This window comes from Apostichopus japonicus, chromosome 6 (genome assembly GCF_037975245.1).
Source record: "Apostichopus japonicus isolate 1M-3 chromosome 6, ASM3797524v1, whole genome shotgun sequence".
In the NCBI taxonomy this organism is placed as follows: Eukaryota; Metazoa; Echinodermata; class Holothuroidea; order Aspidochirotida; family Stichopodidae; genus Apostichopus; species Apostichopus japonicus.
In genome coordinates, this window is record NC_092566.1 from 8659670 (window position 1) to 8680982 (window position 21313).

Consider the following 21313-nt stretch of genomic DNA (forward strand, 5'->3'; position numbering starts at 1 on the left):
TTAGCCCAACTAAAATTGGAAGTCTAAGTTAACTTAGGCTAAACGTATTCCAACGTTAGTCCAACACTGGTGGTAAGGGCTTGTAGCCTAGTACTAGTGTAACTTGTAAGCTGTAGCTTAGCCTAAGTTTAGCCTAGCCTACTACTACTAGCAATACTAGACATACTAGTACTATTGGTACTGTACTGGGCCTAAGTAAGGCATAGGCTAACTTAACCTACCCTTAAAAACCTCTTGGCCTTTGGCTAAGTTCATGTGTAGGCCTATTCCCTTTCCAAGGGACTCCAGTAGTGATGTACGTATGACATAACATTACACGGTTAGTCTTGAATGATGCAAGAGGACTGGAGTTGAGAATGAATCAATTTTAAGTTATTTGTTTCCATGCCCGGGCTCTATCCATTCTTGGGTGACTTTTCTTACAAAGGTGCCGTAACATAGGGCTAAAAGTTAGGCTAAATCTAACACTAAATTAGTTTAAGGCCTAACGGTAGGCCTAAGCTAAGTCTACCAGTTAAATCAAATGGCTGTTTTCTCATGGGTGACATTTTTTTATGGCCATAGATTCAACATAACTGCTAAGTTAATTTATAAAGGCTAATTGGATCTAGCCTAGGCCTTTAGCCTTTCTTGACAAAAGTAGACTATTGTGGAAAGGATCAGCAAAATTTTCCACAGGTTCGTCTCTATACTGGAGTCTGGTAATGTATAGGTTGCTTTTCTGTCAGTCTCAGAAATTGGGAATAAGTAGTGACTAGCCTAGCCATCATACCCTAGAAAGTAGAAACCCAAATGAGTCTCTGATAATAGGAAACATGGACAAAAATTTTGGGAGAGAAATCTCTGCTTGAAGTTGCCATCTAACTGTGTTTAAAAGGTCATTAGCATAGCCACAAATTTCAGCCTGCTAACCATTGCTAGAAGTTTCAAAAGTCATTCTGGAATGATCTGACTTTTCTAAACTTGTTCACAGACATTGGAGAGTGTCCAATTACACTTTGTTCACATATGAGAACACAAGCAACCAAAATTTCTTTCTCTCGTCACTTCCGTATAAACACCAGCCTAAAACGGGTGCACTGTTGTACTGTAACTAGTTAGCTAATGGATTTGTAAATGAACATAGAGACATTCGTGGCTTGCACATTGCTCTATCTTTTGACATAAGTTCACCACAAATTCTCAAATGTGGTCAAGTCTAGGGTTGGCTATATTACCACCCCAAGGACAACAAGATCCTGAAAATGTGAACGAGGCCCTTCGAAGACAAATGTCTCAGTCAAAAAGAATAGCTCTGTGGATTATACAAAAGTTTGAGCATGAGTATCCATTGTTTGACTTTGTACCATCTTTGAGAGCATTGTTAATGACCTTTCAGATAACCAACATTCATAGGTTGAAATGAGTTTTTTTCCCCTCATTTCATATTGAATCCATTTATGTCCATGCAAGAGGTGAGTGTGAAGGGGAAGGAGTAAAATTGCTTTGAGAATCAAGCATCCAAGATATTTTTCAAATTTTTACTATACTTGGTGGCCACGTTAAAAAGTTATAAAGTGACTATTGAAGGACCTTTATGGAAACTTTTCCCCAACTTTTCCCGAAATGGTACCGTTTACACTGCAAACATCCTGATCTTTTGTCCAGAGTTTCTGAATATTATTGACACAGTTAATGAATATTCATAACCATAGCACAGTTACCTAGTTGTATTGTACATTACTGTAGATTCGACAGTCTTCTTCAAACCCAAACCAAGGATGCAGAGGGAAGTCCGTTTTCCCATATATCTTGATTTATTCAAAGATTTCTGTTCGTTTAAGCTCACAGAGACCGTACAGCTTGTGGAGCCTTTACCTTTTCTGTCCTTTGCCAGCAATACTAGCAGTGTATGGTAAAGGAAATGCCACTGTAGTCTTAGTTCAAAACGCTTCACTCTCACTGTGTGTTGTTCATACTGTGTTGATATTTTGTGTGGAACAAATCTCTTCCTGGGCGTCTGGGAGTGTCTGCTCTCCATTACTACACTGTACCGTGTTCAATTATCACCTACTTCCTGTCATACCTCTTTCAACAGTGTACGATATCGTTGGTAGCATTCATTACTGTATGTGAAGCTGTATGGGATTATGGATGAGCTGTCCGAGTGATAGAAAACTTTGATATGAACTGGACTGCCTTTTCACTAGGGTCATCAGATACCTTATTATTTAAACTAGATCAGTTTGTACAGGAAGTTGGATGATTAAATGAATTAACATGAAATTTTGCTGCGCATTTGTAAAGAATTGGGTTCATAGGGTTAAAGTAAACCTGAATGTGATTATGTGACCAAGATTTGTGTGCATTTTTGCAGTTACTATAATAAATAATAACAATAACTAATAAAATAACTGGCCTTATGTATTCGTATATAGAAGTAACTTTACTTGCAAATTGGTTTGATTTGTCAGATCGTATGATTGATAATCTTGAACAAAAATGTTCAAGAATGTAGACATGGCAATTAACATATACTGTGTAGTTTAATGTCTCTCAAACATGTCACTTATTAAAAGAACATTAGATACTGTAGATGTAGTCAATATTTACTTAGATTCTTTGTCGAACGTTACAACATGATCCGGAAAACGATGACATACCTCTGAGCTTAGTGTTGAATACACTCAATATAAATTACATCATCTCACAAATTATTCCTAGACAGATTGGACATTGATCGAGCCTATCGGCAAAGATAAGGGTGCCCACGCTAACCTTTTCTCACAGTGCAATATCAGTAGTAGATTAAGTATTGAGGAACTGATAGGCACTGTTGTGAAACAATAAGTTAATAATTGTAAATTATAACGATATAACTGTTTCATAGTTCAGAGGAAGGGTGTGCGCTACTCTACTAGGTCATATTTGCTATAGACACCACAGCCTGTACTTGAAATAATCAATGGGTTACAGTTTAGGTAGCAAAATAAGTATACTGCAAGATGATTAAGTGGATATTCCATGTCCTTGCAAGCCAACAGAAAAATGATCTGGACAACTATGGAAAAAGAGAAAACAATATATCAAAATAGAAGAAACCTGTCATAGGTATACAACTGTGCAACGTCTAACACCAGTTTACACAACTCTAACATACGAAATGTCTGGAATGATTTCTGGTCTGGATTTGACTTCATCGAAATATCAACCTTAAACCTTACAGCTGATATATGCAAGGGATAAACATTAGCCTAAAATCACTGCTGATATAGCAAGGGATATAGCACAACCTTACTGCTGATATAGCAAGGGATATACAGTAGTATTAAGGCACTGCTGATATAGCAAGGGATATATACAGTAGTACAACCTTACTGCTGATATAGCAAGGGATAGAGAGTAGCATAATTTCACTGCTGATATAGCAAGGGATTTAGCTCAGTTGCATGGGTAAATTATAGAGAGATTATAGTGGCATAAATTCACTGCTGACATAGCAAGGTATATCTAAGGCCGTATATAGCATATAACATCACTGCTGATACAGCAAGGAACGTTCATTGTACACTTAGAAATAATAACATTAACAGAGTAGTTTGTATAATTTTTTATATTTTTTGATGGTACAATTGAACAACACTGTAGTCAGTACAAATAGGCTTCCTGGAATATTATATTATTGTGGCAACAGGATAAATTTTGTGTGCTGTAGGTCATAAAGTTGTGAGAAATATTCTGGGTCTTTTGGTAATTTGGGTGAATAAATACAAAGGGTACAGGTATATACAGTAAAAAATTAAGGTGTAAAATGCAAAGCAAAACACTGTCAGTTGGAGCTAACTGTATCCAAGTTAAATATCATGCATGAGTTGATTGGTTATTTAGGTACAGTACTGTTACAGTTACAGTATATATAATCAGTTCAATAGCAAATTCAGTTTAATAGCGTGTAGGCGATAATTCTGATCCCAAGTTGATAACTGTTAAGGTAAAAAAAATGGTCAGCTTCTACAGATGGAGAGCAACCTGATTTTAATAGGTCAAGATTGAAGTCACCAGCTACTGTATCAAACAAGTTTTGTTTTTGGCCGAAATAACTTCCAGGCGATTGCTAATATTATGATTGAAGGAATGGAAATCACCGTCAGGGAGTCTGTATATACTGTAACACTGAAAATAATGTTGCCAGGATTTGCATTCAGGATGAGGTTTTATCTGGGAATTGTTGCATGGCTTAAGTGAATTTAAGATTTTCCTGTATATTTTACTCATATTCACTCACTGCTTAGGAAGATTCTTACTCAATAGTATCCAGATTCAGCTACTGTAATATGAGCTAATAAAGCCTCACCAATTAGGACTTTGGAAATGAACAAAAAATGTGATTCATGTGAGGTATGAATGGTACAGCGGGGAGACAGATCATTTAAATTTGAGATTGGAAAGGTTTAACATTTGTGGCAAATTTTGAGTTAGTGTACAATATCCAGGCTGCATATATCTATTAAAGTAACTTGATGGAAACTTTAGATTTACCCAACCCATTAACACACAGTTCAGTTTATTGCGCTCTGCTACGTCGTATTGTACAGTAGGCCAACCGGTAATCCATTCGTCTTCATCCAGTGTAGTGTGGTTTGGATCGTCAGAGGTTTAGCCTGAGTCAGTAGGAAATGACAGCACCGTTTGTAGGATGTCAACAACTTACAATGTTGATCATAAACAGGAACTTGGTATCTAATGGAGATGTGGGAGGTGATTGCTTAGAAACTCAGTCTGAATACATTCCCATTGGTGTACAGTACCGTAGGCAAAGGTGCACGTACATGTCAAGAAACATTTTTGGGACAGTTTGTGACAAAAGTTAACAATTGATGCTTCTTATTTAAACTAGAAAATTTACTTTTGCTCCCTTGTTTACCCATGGATCTCCTCGCAACATTAACACTCTCACTGATCGGATTATTGTACATGTAGACTGAACTTGTAACATGTTTAGCACTGTACCCCCCTCAGTGACTAGTCAATGGCTACTCCTCCCTATTCTATCACCCAAAGTGTATAGAAGTATCTTCTACTGTTTACACTACCGTATGTGGACTTGGCTATCGAATTATGTACAGGTACAGTCTAGGTGCAATAGTATTGCCATGTATTCACTCAAGTGAAACAACATTGTAGTCTTAGCAAATGCCATGTGTTAGCATCACTGTGTGTATCTCACATCAAGAAAGGTGCTATTACAATAGATAGTAATTATGGTAATTATACTTTAAACTTAAATTTGTCTGGATGGCATACATGTATACCACTATAGTGCTGAGTAGTCTATACAGTAACTAACTTGTACGGATGCTTGTAAAATTATTGTTCAGACAAAACACATCCATGGACTGAAATTGGCCAATAGAGGACTGCACATGTACATGCTGTACCACAACTGGTGCTACACTATGTATGCTTGCGAGCCTTAACACACAAGGCCATCACACACATGTGAACAGGTACTTCTGATAATGTTCTGTTTTGTCCTCGCTATTCAGTGAAACATTCAGACAAGATTCAGAACACATGTGCAAGTAGATAGAGTATACATATATCTCTTTCAAATCACAAAATTGATGACTTCCTAATAAAGTACCGCTACGTATGTACCGCATGATGCGAACAACTTTTCATACACCTGCTTGTATTTATTGGACTTGTTCTTTAGTATATAATTGTGTGTATGATTAGGCCCCTAGATCTCGATACCCAGGTAATGACAAGCTTTTACGACCCCTGCTGGATAAACAGTGTAGTTCCGTTTTACAATAGGGAGCATGGAAGGATGGATGATTGCATATATTAAGTACTTGAAGTTACAGTAATTGTCAGATATGCCATTTTTGGATGATATCTAATGATGGAAATCGTGGATACCTCTAATACTTGGTGTGCTGATTCATAACATTGAATACAAGACCCCTATTGCTTTTGGTGTATAGCCACGTACAGTAGACTGACCTGTGTTTATCATGCCATAGTGTTATTGTATCAAAATGGTGGTTCGGGACATTTCCTATTGTAACAGCTAGTTCTGGTTATACGAACAACCAGAAGTCTTGTGCACTGAAGTCATCGAAACCTCAATGCATTTTTCATACTGTATGCAATTTACTGATTTACTTTGCTCAGATTCTCTTACCTGTCTCCCACTCCACATCTGCACTCTCCCATGTACCTTACTTCCCATTTGGAACGTCTTATTTGAGGCATTTACTCGAGGCGTCTTTACTCAAGGCATACCGTAGGTACCTCTAGTACCGCTATTGTTGAACATGTACTGTGCTGTATTATGAAATACTCATGTCGAGCAGACAAATTCATGATAAGAACCTGACCACTTTCAACTAATATGGAAATGTGTGGTAATGATACATCACTCTCCAATCAGGAAAATCATGCTTGTTGTACGGGTAAAATATTTTTCATATCGCACTCTGAAGGAAGATTTTTGTGTGGATTCATGAATCATCAATTCTCTTTCACATGTGAGTCCAACAGAATAGCGGTGTTTGGCCTGCAGAAGTTTTTGCAGGGTCTCCTACAGGGTTAATCGCAGAAGGGTGTTCCACAACAGAACTGTACTCCACACATAATCTGACTGAAACAGGCAAAAGGAATGTCACCAATTGATGTTTCTTGGAAAAAATCCAGTTAAAATTAGAATTTGATTATTTTCAGTTTACATTTTAGTGTTCCTTAGTACTGTACCTTTGATGAGGATTCAACAAATTCTAATCATTTCAAAAACTCCCTGTTTTATTTTTTTTGCTTTTAAAATGTCCTACCATATAGATGTACACATAATGCTGCACCAGCTGGGAAATATTTAACACTAATTTTGTTACAAGTTCCAACTGTTGTTACAATCATGGCCATTGAAATAAAGTTGTTCGTGGTTGCATAAATTTATGGCGAAGAAAATGCTCCACTATGCAATAGCATTGAAATCCATTATATATACCTCTTCTACATCTTACCCTCTCTGTACCCCCAAATGCATAGTGCAGAATCTGTACAATATATACTGTACATATATACACAGCCCCAAATACCAACAGTACACAATTTATCTCTGTAATGTAGAATTATGCCCTTTGATTTGGGTGGTGCTATCCTGCCCACACATTACACGAGCCTGTATTTTTCTATTGAATCTTACAGCTTTCAAGGTGAAACATTGATATAGCTATTAAAGATCAAGTTTCAAAAGGAAATTGAAAAAAATACAACTTTCAGATCAGCGCTCCCGAACTTTTCTGGGTTTATCATCAATCCCATTTGTGTTAAAACTAGAAGTATGTGAAACATCTCCCATCATGTACGCTTGATTTGTTTCTTAGAAGATTAAGTCTGGTATGGTTGTTCCCATAAAAATTTTGTTTAACAAGATCTGTTGTCATCCTTATTGCACACAGTAGGTGCCTGTTCAATGAAACACTCTAGCTGTGCAGTTTTGGTATTTGCCCTACTGTGTGAGTCATAGAATATATTTTACTGAATGAACCTTGTCTTACCCAAGTTTGGCAATCAATATTATTATGTATTGTACTGTACTGTACTACAGTATGTGTCAGGTGTAAATGGCTGCCCTACTGTACAATACACTTTGCCACCGATTTCTTTGCAGGGAATAGAATTCATCTTTTATCCATGACATGCAAAGTGTAACCAACTGCGGATCCATACTTAATATGTACAGTGCACTGAGTGCAGTATAAATACATATTAAGTGTAGTGTCTGTACAAACAGACCGTTTTCATTTAGTAATATACTGTACTGTGTATGCTTGTGTTAATGAATTGTGATAGATTGACCGTATATAGTGCTCAATGGTGTGAAATTTGAGTTAAATGTTACAAGATTCATTCTTTGAATGCTGTAATATATACAGCAGCTGTGATGTGCTGTGATGTGTATTGTACAGTTAGTACTGCTGTACTTGTGCAATTCTGTAATGCAGTCGTGCACGTTCAAATTGTAGTTTGTTGGGCCTATTGTATGTTGATGTTGTGTGTACTGAGCCGTGTGCAGTATGTACTTGCTATACACTACTTCTCTGCAGCAAAGTGAGCTATGCGCTGCTTCAAATTTATTATAAATTAAACAAATTAAGCTTTGGCTGGTAAAACAATTGAGACTCAAGACGTGTGCAGTTCAGCGTAACTCATAGTAAATTAATTTAGTATGTTAGTCACTTTTAGAGGTTATTAAGTAATGTGGTTTCACACAAATGCAGTAAAAGTGTGTGGTTTACTGTGAGACATGCCCAATTATTATACCTTTATTGTACATACTGTAGTCTACAAGTTACATCTGGATCATGTGCTACAGTATGTGAAAAGGCATTACAGTGTTCACGAAAAGCTAGTGGTGTGACGACTATCCATGTTCACATCATTACGGCAGTTCTTCAATTTCTTGCTTAGTATTTATATATACCGTTTCTCTCTGCCATGACAGATGTCGACCACTCCCCCCCCCCTCCATGTGTCTTATCCGTAAGTTATTTGGTGATGTTTGTCTGCTATTGTATCAGGTATTAACACAGAACGCTTCGACAAACTTGGTACGTAGGCAAATCTTCCAATTTCATTTGGAAGACATGAGTTACTGCAGCCAACACCAAAAACATCAGAGCGTCATTAAAAATAATTCCCTGATAATGTGTGTGATAACTATAGAGATGTGGCATGTACTGTATCATACTCATCTGAACTGCCTGAACTAGATGGCCTGAACCCTGAAAAATTGAAAACCAGTGAACCTCAACATTGAATAATGTCACCACATCATAAAACAGCTTGCACCATTTCATGCTCTCTGGGAATCACATCTTGGGAGTTACAAGCCGTAGTTAGCTACAGTATGTCAGTTATTAAACCAAGAAATTTTCATCCATGATTAAAAATATTGGACATGGGAAGGTCGCAGCTGCAAACGATGCTTGAAATTAAAACTTTCAGAAGATGACGAATTAAATTTGGTCCATGATTTCCTCCTCCTTCTCCTCCTCCTGCTCCTTCTCCTTAGGTGATGGAGAAAACTTCAACCTTGAACAAGCTCCTGAAATAGATATGGAGTAGTTCAATGCCGAGGCTGGGTTGTGTGATATATTCTTAATTGACTGAACATAAAAGTACAATATATATACTGTAACTAAATCTGAAACCAAAAAGGTGTTCTAAGGTGGAAGAGCATGGATGATATTGAAAGCTTACAGTATTGGTGAAATATGTCAGTAAAGACGTGTGTGTCTGTTTGATAGAGCTACAGTAGTATAATATGTGACCTACCAAAATACTGAAAATAGTTAAAAGGTAGTAGATATTGTTGCTGTCCAACCTACAGGCCAGAATATAGCTCTGTTTGAGCTAGGGCAAACTCACAAATTGTATGTTGAGGTCAAATGGTCTTGAATCTTACTCTAGCCATAGTTTCTTTGCTTCGAAATTTGACAAGAGACGTCTTTTCGGTCAGTCGATTCTGTAATATAACCTGAAGTCGTTTGGAAGGACGATGGGTGTGATATCGTTTGCATGTATTTGTCTGATGTGTGAATTATGGTGACCAGTGTATTATTGTGTGCAGCGCGTGCGTTCGTGCTTAAGACTACGACTGATCAACATCTTGCCAGTTTGAAGTCACGTTGGCTTCAGTTCGGAAATCTGAAATTTTACTGTACGGTAGCGTTTCACCCTGACAGGACCATCGGAAAGTAGGTCAAGGTGACGACGACTTTAGTCGGGTCGTGGTCGGTCGGGCAGTGTGTGCGGCTGGCTCAAGAGTTGGCAGTCGTTTATAGACCGCATAATATCGTACAGTAACAAGGATGACATGATCAGCCAGAGATAAGACAAGGAAAGAAATAAGATCAGTGTAAACAAGTATGAACTTCCTCAACATGATTAGGCATACTTGGTCCATGTATGTCAATATTTGTATAAATTTACTAATGGATTCGATAGATAAAGCTTTATATTACACAGTGTCATGATGATGCCCCCCCTCCCCAAATAGACACCCCTCCAATAGAGATAATATGTAATGCATGGTATTTAGGGTACAGTCTATTATCCATCAGTCGATATGATATCTTTTCTAGATCTAGTCTTGATCGATAGATTCTTTGGATCTGAAGGTCAAATTCTGGGTGTGGCCTATGATGACAATTTACTGCATTATAATACTGTAAAGGTGTATCTATGTAGGCATGTACTGTACACAGTACTTACTCTACTGTGGGTGACCTTTCCTGGACGTTATTTGTAGACGTCATTGAGTTACAGTACTATGATGGTATTGTGAGGAAAACTTAAAATCTATAAAAAGTGGCTTGGAAATTTACAGTTAATCTAGACAATGTGAATACATCCCTCTCTGCTTTAATTACCATGCAGAGCTTTCCCTACTGCAGAACTGGATACTATAGTAACATGGGTGTATGTATCCTCACTATACTGTACCATAGGGAGATGGAAAATTAAAGGCCATGGATATTACTTATAGTACCCCCAAAATATGCTAAACAAATAAAATAATGGTCACTCATGATGCTCAAAACTTTTAACAAGCACTTTACTGCCACCCTTGAAAAGAAGTGTGCATCGCCTCTTCACTGAGACTAAGGAGTGTGCACACACTAATTGCAGTAATGTAGATATCCCATGACTCCTACTCTACCGTCAGATACTAAATGGTTTTAATATTTATCTTTCTTTTCAGAGAATATCTTATCTGGCATTTATTACTCTATTTAGCAAAACGTGCTAAGTTCTGTATTTAAAATCGGCAATTTCCGTCACAAACGTAAAGACGTAGAATATCTTGGAGATGTTTTTTTGTGTACACTTAACCAAATATTTTCAACTTCCTTCTTTATTTCCCTTCTCCTTTCTGTTTGGACAATTTATGTAATAATTATAAACCTTTAAAATGCCTGCTCAAAATATGAAGGGTAAATTTAATTTATATATGATTCCCAGCTGTTTGTTGTCTCTTAAGAGTCGCCCACAGTACAGTTACAGTCTGCCATTGTCAAGATTTGATTTGGATCGATTTTCCTCTCAACTCTTTAATGCCCTATACAGTACAGTAGTGTACTACCATACATGTCATTTGCTTCCAACAGCAAGGTCAAAATATTGTTCCAAATCATCCAAGCAATGCTAAAAATAACAAAACAGAATTCATTGGCACAATTTTCTGTTATTGGTGCAAATTAATTTTTGTTGTGTTTTGTGGCCCTTGTTACAGTGCAGAAGTGTGCATTGTGCAGTATGGTAAGTTATATACAAAAACTGAAAATATGTAACCTACAGTACTGTATTGCACTTTGCAGTTTATCAATCCCATAGGTTCAAAGGTTTCTGGGCAAGATGTATTCCAGGTTGCTTAAGAAAAGAAAAAAATTGCATTGGTATATCTAGTAGAAAGAATAATTCATACATGCTAATTTCTAGAGTTGTTGAAAGTATTTCAGAAGAATAAGACATGAAAATATGCCAAAGATTGTGTGACCTTGTTGAATATTGTTGACATTTATGATAGCGATGTATTGTCGAAAAGTAGTAATTGGTTTTCAAAGTTCAGTTGGTTCAATGGGTAGGTGAATTATAGCTATTAATCTGTTTTTTACTACATGTCAGACAATTTTACAAGGCCTGTTGAGAAGTTAAGTTTTACGAATAATTGTAAAGAAGTAAAAGTCACTGTGAGATATTTGACAAGTCCAGTTGAAGAGTTCAATTTATAAATTGTTAAAAGAGAAAAGTAAATCCCAATGAAACAGAATATGGTTAAAATTTGTTTGTTAATTGCAATTTGTTTTTACAAGGTCACCATATAAAGTAGGACAAGAATGAAATAATGCTGGCTGCATTCACAGCTCTTTGTTTGTAAAGAACTTGTAAAAGCACTTAGTTTGTGCCAGTGCTCATTGTTCTTTAGCAGTAAATTCACTGACAGGCTTCAGTGGTATCTGACCGAAGGTCAAAAAGGTCTGTGCGTCCTCATTTGCACTGTACTGTAGAACCAGGGAAGTTGTGTTGTGGCCTGCTGGTGTACAGTATATACAACAGACATGTGATGTTTGTGTATAAATTAAACAGAAGGGTATACAGGAATTATGGTACAGTATAGGTATGAACCATAAGTGTAATGTCAGTGTAAGTACAGTAGGAAAATAAGTATTGGTCAAGAATTGCAATTTATACAAGGCACACACCACCTTGTATCAATCACCACAGAGTATAATTTGTCAAGTTACTGTTACAGTATTTGCTATTTTTTCCTTTTTTTTGAGGGGGGGGGTGGGTGGGGGGAGGCTCAAGATTCTTCTCTTACTGTACCTGTATCCAATCTATACACTTTCCTGGACTGGAATATGTTTCATGCCGCTTCCCCTATATTTGACCTTAAATCAATTACCATAAGAAGGAAAATGAAAGTTCCTTTCATGAAATGACTGAGCTATTGATTGATTCAATTGCCCTTCCGTGTTTGGAATAAAGTACATGTCATTTTTGGCAAGTGACTAAAATTGTGATATTCTAGGCCTGCTTTATATATGGTATTTGATGGAAGTACTTTGCTTGTTGGTAAAAGAAGGCAACTGTTTCAGTGAAATTAGTGCACACTGACATATACTGTAGACTTGTGGAGTACTGCAGCCTAGACAAACTAACTTGTACTTGTATCAAATAATGAAACTTATGTATAGTGCCATATCAGTAGACAAAAGTCACTGCTCAAGGTGCTTTTCAAAGAAAGCAGATTAATTTACAAAAGAACAAGTGAAAAGATAGGTCTTAAGTAGACTTTTGATTGTAGAAAGTTTAGAGCATGTTCGAATGTGATCTGGTAACTTGTTCCAGAGATAAGAGCCAGAGTATTCAAAGCTTCTGTAACCATAGGTCTTCAACACAACATGTACTAACTAAGCACTAACTAAAATACTGTACATTAGGCCTCACAAAATGTCAGTGGCATGCATGAATCCATGTATTCATGTTCAGTACTTAATGTGTGCAACTCGTTGTTGTTGCCAACTGTAAAAAACTTGACGACAGTATGAAACATTGGCATTGTACGTGCATGACATTTCAAGCATCACAACCTCTGAATGGTTCCTGTATTAGCAGAATTGACGATAGATCTCTTCCCAGTAATACAGATTTGGAGGAAATTCATTTCTTTTATAACTTGTGTTCGGAAAATTTAGGTCGCGACACTTGGCCAGGGCAGCGACATCCGGAGAGGAAAGATCGGGCAGATCTTTTTCGTCTGTGCTGTTTATTTCCAGGACTCGATTGTACGGCTCACTGTGTACATTACAAGTCAAATTTCATTGTAAAGCTCTCACCTTAACTTTGCTGCGCTCCTCTTGTCTCGACTCTACCATTGCACCTTCCCCATCTACCTAGATTCGGAAAGAGGGGGTGATGCTAAAATATTACCAGTTATTAAGCTAGGTAGATGGGAAGGGTGCAATAGTGGGGTGGAGAAAGGTAGGTATTGTCGCTTGTTAATATCCAAACCGGGGAGATTTTGAGTTTTCGTTAGAGACAGCTTTTTTGTTGTTGTTTGATTTTAGTTTTATACCTGTAGTATTATGTGAAAATCGTAACAATGCAGAGCTGTGATAAGACTATACAGTACGACTGTAGGTCCTGTTCTGTAACGAACTATGAAGAAAAGTTTAAACTTTCGGTAGTATCTTGTTGGTGTAGCCTGCAAGAAATAATTTAGTATTCAAAATTCAAATTTAATACCTTCAGAATTAAGTTTCATTTGGTGAAAAATTCAAAGCTTCTTGGTTTTTCAAAGTTTGTCTACAGGTAGTTATTTTGTGTTGGGTGAAAAAGTCACCAAGGCAAATTTTCCAAAGTGAGAGAACACACTTCCGAAGGAACAGAAAACGAGGAGGGAATCTTGAGCTTGTCCTTAATACTATATTGTACGTCTGGGTCTAAACAGTTTCCAATTCTATAGTTGCTTTATAGCAATTTTCTGGCTAGATATATATATTATGAGTGGAGTTTCAGGCAATTTTTAGCCCTGATCCAGATAAATTATGAGGGCACTTACGGCAAGTTTGATAATAAGCTTAGGCTGCAGTTGCTGTCAGTAATGGATGATTTTTAAGGGCATTACATACATTGGCACCCCGGTGGCAAATCTGGGAAAATCATGCAAATTTGATAGTCGTAAACAACAGTTTTAAACACTAAAAAATGATTGAAAACAGAATGATTTTCTTACATCATTTCAGGGCTTTCTTTTTCCCCCTGAAAAAAAATTTTTGCCAAAGAGAAAGTAGAAGCATGTTCTAGGAAAGATGTCATAGAATACCTTCATTTTTGTCACGAAAAAGTCATTCAGATTTGTTTTTCAAGAATTGTATTCAAGAAAGTGTAGGAACCCCCATGAGGTGAGATTGCTTCACTGTAGGCTAGCTCGGATGTTAATTTGAGCACTGCTATGTGCCGTGTCTCTTCAGTGTATGGCCCCAGCCATTCATTGAAGCGAATACCATGAGGAAACAGTTTAAGAATCTGTTACACCTTACTTGCCCGCCCATTCAGTTCAATATCTACATGGTGCTGATAATTAGTAGCAAACAATTTTATTGTCCATGTGGTATGGTATGTCATATTTCCATGACAGCAAACAAGCATTTTTTCCACTTTTGTTCCATTATCTTGCCAATATCAATCAGTAATGTTTGCACAGTATCTTATCTGTCAATCATTTTGTAAATTTAACACCCATATGCATAAATACAGTATGTGCCATAGAAAAGACCAGCAGCCCACAGCACTACTTCCTTAAGCCTAGGTGTACTTTTACAGTATACATGCCAATCATTTTGCCCCTCCCCTTATTCCACCCCTTCATTTACATGCAATGTTCATCATGCCAAATTTGGTTAGCAGTTGTTTAATTGCTATACTCATAGGATTTGTAATATGGAACAGACGATTGGGTTAACAATTAAGCCTTTCCTTCAAAACAAATAGTCATTTTGAAAACTGATCATAACTTCATGCATTTCATAGGCAAAAACGAGTGGGTGTAGAAGAGGGGAAATGTGGGTTAGATGCTTTTGCTTCCTTTTGTGAGTAGTAAAACTAATAGCAGGCAAAGGATGTTGATTTGAAGAGTTGAAAATTCACAGTGGCATGTGTGGGCTGTACTGTTTATCGCTGCTGTGTGTGTAGTAATGCTATGCAGTAATTTCCTAACTGTCAGAATGAAGAAATATAAGAAGAATACAGGACAGATTTATGTCTAATATGTTGCTGGTGGGATGCCATTTCAATTTTAAGTTTGGCTAATAGTTTCCTGATAAACGTGAAAAGTGAATAGACTCTGGCTTTGTACTGTACTTGATGCTCACAAGAGCAGCAGTTTGGGGAGCCAGGTTCAGCAAGCACAAGAGGGGGTGGGAGGGGGCGGGGGGGCGAGTATTTGGTGTAGGTTTGCTAGATGACAATTCTTTGTACAACAGTGTGATTATGTACCCTCAAGTTACTGACAGAAAGCTACAGTAAAAGTTTCAGACAAAATTGCAACGTTTTGCAGGCCGATGGTATTTCGTTCGTGAAAATCTGCCTCAGCTCATACCTACAGTAACTTGTAAGATGACCTGTACTTTCATTAGTGATCAGTACCATAATATTTACTTTACTTACCACCATATTTGATCATTCTTCAAGCTGAAACTGTCTGCTTGTGTTGTTCATGGGTTTATTGCACACAGTATGGACATCAGTATTTGAAGCAACCGCTCCTGTAGGACTTTATACAATATTAAAGCATGGATTTAAGTACAGTACGATACAGTAGTACCAAAGCTTATGTGGAATACAATTGTCCCAATAGTCTCTTTCTTTTCACTGTAACTTTTTAACAGAATATTTCAAAGAAAGGGACTCTCGCATTAATAGTAATGCATCAACAAGGTGGAGTTACATCAGTAATGCTAGCCATTTAGATTGGTTCATTCAATATAATTTTCCAAAATTTTGATACCAGTGTTTTGTTGGCAGATTTATTAACCAGTCCTGTTTTCATTAATGTCTCAAACGTAATGCTCAGGCATGCTTGGAGAGGGCGTTTGTTTCCTAAGATTTCTTGTGTCAGGGCCCAAGGTGTTTTCTCTGAACTTAGATTTTTACAGTTTTGTGGTTTAGCAATGAATGGAAGGGAGAATTACTTAATTGACTGCACTCCTCTCTTAACTCTCTCGACTCTACTACTGCACCATCCTATCTACAGTACCTTGCCTACTTTACTGGTAACATTTTTGCATTGTTCCTCCCCTCCCCTCCTCCCCCCCAGTTAACCCTCCTAGGGGTCAACACCCATCACCTCTTTTGAATGTACCATTTGCAAAATATAGTACTGTATGTCTAGTAGTGGGTTCTGATAAATACCCAACTCAGGGAGTTTTTGGGTGATTATTAATTTTGTATCATTGATGATCCACTAAACCTGATGAGGAAGAGTGTGTTGACCTTGTAATGGGTGTGGTACCTAGTTTCAAATGCATGTCCACATTTACCTTTCACACGAACACACACACACACACACAAAGAAAATTGGACATTAATAATGTGTCATGTCTCTGATGGCTCGGATTTAATCCCTCATGGATATTAGAACTGTATGATTTGGAAATGAAAAGTTAATATTTAGAGCAGATTTACAACAGGGAAGAAATGCAACTGTAACTGTAACGACCTATTTCAGAAATCATTAATCAGAACGCCTCCAGATGTAAATTATGAAACAATTAAGTTTAATGGGCAGTTCCAAAACATTCCATCAGTAGTACAGTATCTGTTACTGTACACACATTTACTGTTTGTTGACTGTTAGAACAGAGCTGTTGTCTCATACGAGGGATTATCGAGGCTACAGATCGTGTGTACTGATGAGTACAAAGTACAGTCATTCTGAATGGTAATACTTAGTGTTAGAGTATATACTGTAAAGACAAATCAGCTAGCTATCAACTTTAAGGGGAAAAAAAGCAAGGTCTAGATTTGAAGGACGAAGCCAGGCTAATGGATGACTGGATGACATAGTACCCCTTAATTAATAGACTTTGAACTCTGTGATACTGTAGGATCTACACGATCAGTATAAAGTGGGAAGGGGAATGAGGAAAAACGTGGATCTTATCTCGACTGTCTGTAAGGCAGTTTTTGGTTGGACAGTTAGTACCAGAAACAGCAAATGTCCGATGCCTGTAAGTGTCACTGCATTTTGTTGAAAGGTTCTGTGAAATATTAAAAGTAAAACTGAAGTATTGTGTAGGCTATGAGAAATATGATTACCAACAGGAAGTCATTTTCTTCCAGCTAGAGTCTCATTTTCACCGTTGTGTCGTCGCCATGTGCAAACTGTTCGGTACTTTTAGTTTCAAGTTTCTCCTCGTATGGATACATTGCACGGGAAGATCAACAGTGCAGCAGCTTCTTGTTTACCAATTAAAGTGATATACAGTATGTGCGTACCGAAAAAGTGAAAAAAAAAACATTTAGATCATTTTTGATGTTATGTTTTTCTTTGTTTTGCTGTACCACCGGTGTTGTTCATGGATGATGAAGTATGTCATTTGATGACTGAAAAATAACAGTGACATTTGTTAAAACTTTAAAATTTTGACAGCATTTTGAGGGAAATAGAAGATTCTCATTATAAGAGCTAGACAACGCCGAGATGTGAGTTAAGTAATGAATATGCAAAACTAAACAGCGACGGTGTCACCGGTGTAACACATGCATGATATTCAAGTAGTGGTCTTAGATTCCAAATTTGAGATAAATTGTTCAGTTGGAAGCCACCTGACATGATGATGTAATCCATAAGCCCCTGCGGACTGCTCCCACATTCGTGCTCTTAAAAATAACTGCCTCATGGCCTGTATTTATTTATTAAGCTCCGTCCGCAGTATTCTGTACTGGTAAGGTATGTGCATACTGCATATATATTGTAAACGCTAATCTTGTTAGATAGTAGTAGGCTGTTGGTTTCTCCTCAACATTAAACTCCTCTACGTTAGGTTTTTTTTCATATCATAGGACTTAAGGAAAGAGATTATTGAATAATTGAATATATTGTACATGTACGATAAAAAATGGTCAGTGTTCGATCAGCTTCATCGAATGACAGTAAGAATTTGAGCTAACTGTAACTGTTAGGCTTACTAACTACTAGAGGAGAAGCCTAGTAGCAAGTATAATATTAGTAGCCTAGTCAGAGACCTAGTTCTAATACAGTTCGCTATTAGGCCATGTCTGAGAGAGATTGTGAAGAGATCTGTGATACCAAGTGTAGTATTATGTGTGACCATATGCTGCTGTAGGTTTTGCACATTTACTACTGTTGTCACCGGTCTGCTAGTCGCATCGACGATCAACTGTTCTGTGAGCAAGGACCGCTTCGTTGGTGCTGAATATGCATTAGAATGGGTTTCTCTCATTGGTTTGTTTAAATCAAGAGGCACGACGTAAACAGAATACATGAATCAAATCTGTCTTCAGTGGCTAAAGTTTTTATACATTTGATCACTAATTACGTAATGAATGAAATGCTTTTGGCAAAATAAGCAGAATGAAACCTCATTTTTCATGGTTCATCAGGATCAGCAGGTTAAACAAAGTTCCATTTCTTGAAAATGAATAGTTTTATGTATTTCCTTTTTCAAAATGCACAGAATCACTTTAAGCTGATCGATATTAAATTTTATGGCAATGCTGATATTGTACTGTACAACGTACAGTAGTAAGATTTTAGAAATTGGAAAATTAAAAAAAAAAATCACAATCAAGATTGAAAGATGACTTCTCTTTTGTTGAACATTGCAGATATTACAGAAAATTTACCTAAATATATATATTAAATGTATCTATATTTATATTTCTTGCTTTTTACTTCGCTGCTTACGCATTTGGTTCAGCTTTTGCCCTGGCCAGCAGTTCTGTGTATCAATAGCTTTAATTAGGAAGGATTTGCTCCTCTCTTACCTGTCTCCCACTCCACATCTACACTTTTCCCAATTGACCTAAAACTACACTTTGGAACAAAATATATTCCTTTGCCATAAATCTTATGAGTAATTCAAGATTTAAATACTAATATTTTTCCTTTTTTTTTATCCTCTTTTATTTTTATTTTTGCAGTTATAATTAATCACACACAACTAAAAACAAAGTCACCATCTCATCATCATCATCATGTCTGGATTAGTAAAAGCCAAGAAGTATGACTGGAAGGACTCGAATATGGCCCTGGTCGGGACGGACACAGACAGAGCGGTCAAGAAGGAATCTGCCGAGACAGAGCTAGCGTGGAAGGGAGCGGGCGAGTCGGTCGGAATCCAGATCTGGAGGATAGTCAAGTTTAAGGTCAAGAGCTGGCCCAGCGAAGATTACGGCAAATTTTACAACGGGGACTCATACATCATTCTTAACACTTACGTAAGTGCTACTCATTACGATATCACTCGGATTGGTCGGCGATACACCTATCGGTGAACGCTCGTCGGAATGGTGTGTAGGTCTGAAACAGTGAAAGGATAGCAAGAAGAGAGGGAGGGGGCATGCATGTTGAAAATAACACCTGAGAGGGTGAAACTTGTTCTCATCAAGAGAGAGATCAAGTGGCAGCTAAATTGCGCCAAAAGAGAGCAAAGGTGTAAAGACATGTATTGCTACGTTCTCATTGAGGCTCAAGGACCAAAGCATCTAGTGGTAGGGCTCCAGCTTTGTTGGGTACAGAGTAAAATTTTCAGCCGCGGTATAGAAACACGTCGTAAAAAATTAAATTTTTTTTTGTGGAGTACTTGACAATCCTGTAAAACATCATACATGTATATATATATGATGTTGTGATTTATTGTTTAAATTTTATATTGTGTATAAACAAGCTAGCCAGAAGGGATCTGAGTAGTAACGGCGTCTCTGTGGCCCACGAACATAGACCCCCGGGGCCCCTCAGAGTTGTGACAGAAAGGCTCCAGATTTTTTTTGTTTTTAAGGAGAAATAGGAATCTGGGAGGCATGTAAAGTACAAAGGTGGACCTTCTCAAACGTTGTTAGATAGCGGCCCCTCTCTTGGTACCCTACATGGCCTGTTGTTAATCTCCCACGTGTACGTGGAGGTATCTATTACCGTCTTCAAATGTTTATGAGCATTCTATCAAATCGGGGAATGAATTGGAAAGGGGTTGTTTATTTAAGGGGGAAAATAGAGAAGAGTGAACAGTGAAGTTTTGGAGAAATTCCTAGTTATCTGGAGACCGAGTTCAGATGTTAGTCTTACCAATTCATGCATGGTTGTATGGGGCATCGGGAGACGGGGAGTGAGACGACAAAGGTCAAAGGTGAGAAAAGGTCAAAGGTCATTCCCTCTCCAGCCACTTACACATCGTCATTCTCTCTGAAATTTTATTGCAGAAAGAAGCAGACAGCGACGAGCTTAACTACGATCTTCACTTCTGGATCGGATCCCAGTCAACGCAGGTAAGCATCATCGGTGCCGATTGTCTAGTCAGAAAGCGGCCGTTTTCAATCCGGTTCGGCATCTGTCGCCGAGTGTACCACAGTGAAACTACAATCTGTCGATCTAAATAATACATTCTCACAGATCTGTTAATTCACACCGATCGAGGGGGTTAAATCAGTTAGAAATCATCTTGATGGAATCAAGCCCGAAAAGTTAATCACATTTTTGACAGTTTGTTTTTGGTTTGATCAGTAGTCACATACAGATTGTTTAAAGTAATCCAATTGTGGACTTATCTTCAGTATTTGCAGTGAAACTTCACAACGCTAGCTGAGTGAAGTGCAATAGTGTGTCCAATCGTATAGATAAATATATAGCAAACTTATCACAAAAAATGGCTGCTCGAACGTAGTGTGCTCTGCGTTGGTTTGCAGTTCTGGTATTTTGATCAGGTGACCTTGGGTCATGGAAATCTGGGAAAGTCATGCAAATTTGATAGACAATTACCAGACCAGACCAGACCATGAATAAAAGTAAAAACTGTCAAAAAACATTGAAAATGGAATCATTTTCCTAAGTCACCTTTTAGGCCTTTTATTTTTCTTTTAGCCTCATGAAAATTTGTCCCCCCCCCCACAAAGAAAAAAGGACAAGAATATTCTGTGAAAGATGTCAAAGGTTACCTTAATTTTGTCAAGATAAATGTTGTTCAGTTTTTATTTTCAAGAAAGTGTAGGAAACCCACAAGGTGAATTTTAAAATGTTAGA

General features: G+C 37.5%; 1 protein-coding gene across 2 annotated transcripts in view; it reads left to right on the plus strand.

The window, feature by feature from the left end:
* Nucleotides 1–21313, plus strand: part of LOC139968863 (gelsolin-like protein 2) — a 32207-nt gene that overhangs the window by 293 nt on the left and 10601 nt on the right. Inside the window, exons 1-3 of one of the 2 annotated variants that reach the window (XM_071973444.1) lie at nucleotides 17261–17285; nucleotides 19222–19518; nucleotides 20497–20562. In XM_071973444.1, coding sequence (XP_071829545.1) covers nucleotides 19276–19518; nucleotides 20497–20562 — 309 coding nt within the window. In that variant the 5' untranslated portion in view covers nucleotides 17261–17285; nucleotides 19222–19275. Of the gene's footprint in view, nucleotides 1–17260; nucleotides 17286–19221; nucleotides 19519–20496; nucleotides 20563–21313 lie in introns of those variants that run through there. The other variant, XM_071973443.1, reaches the window with a different exon arrangement.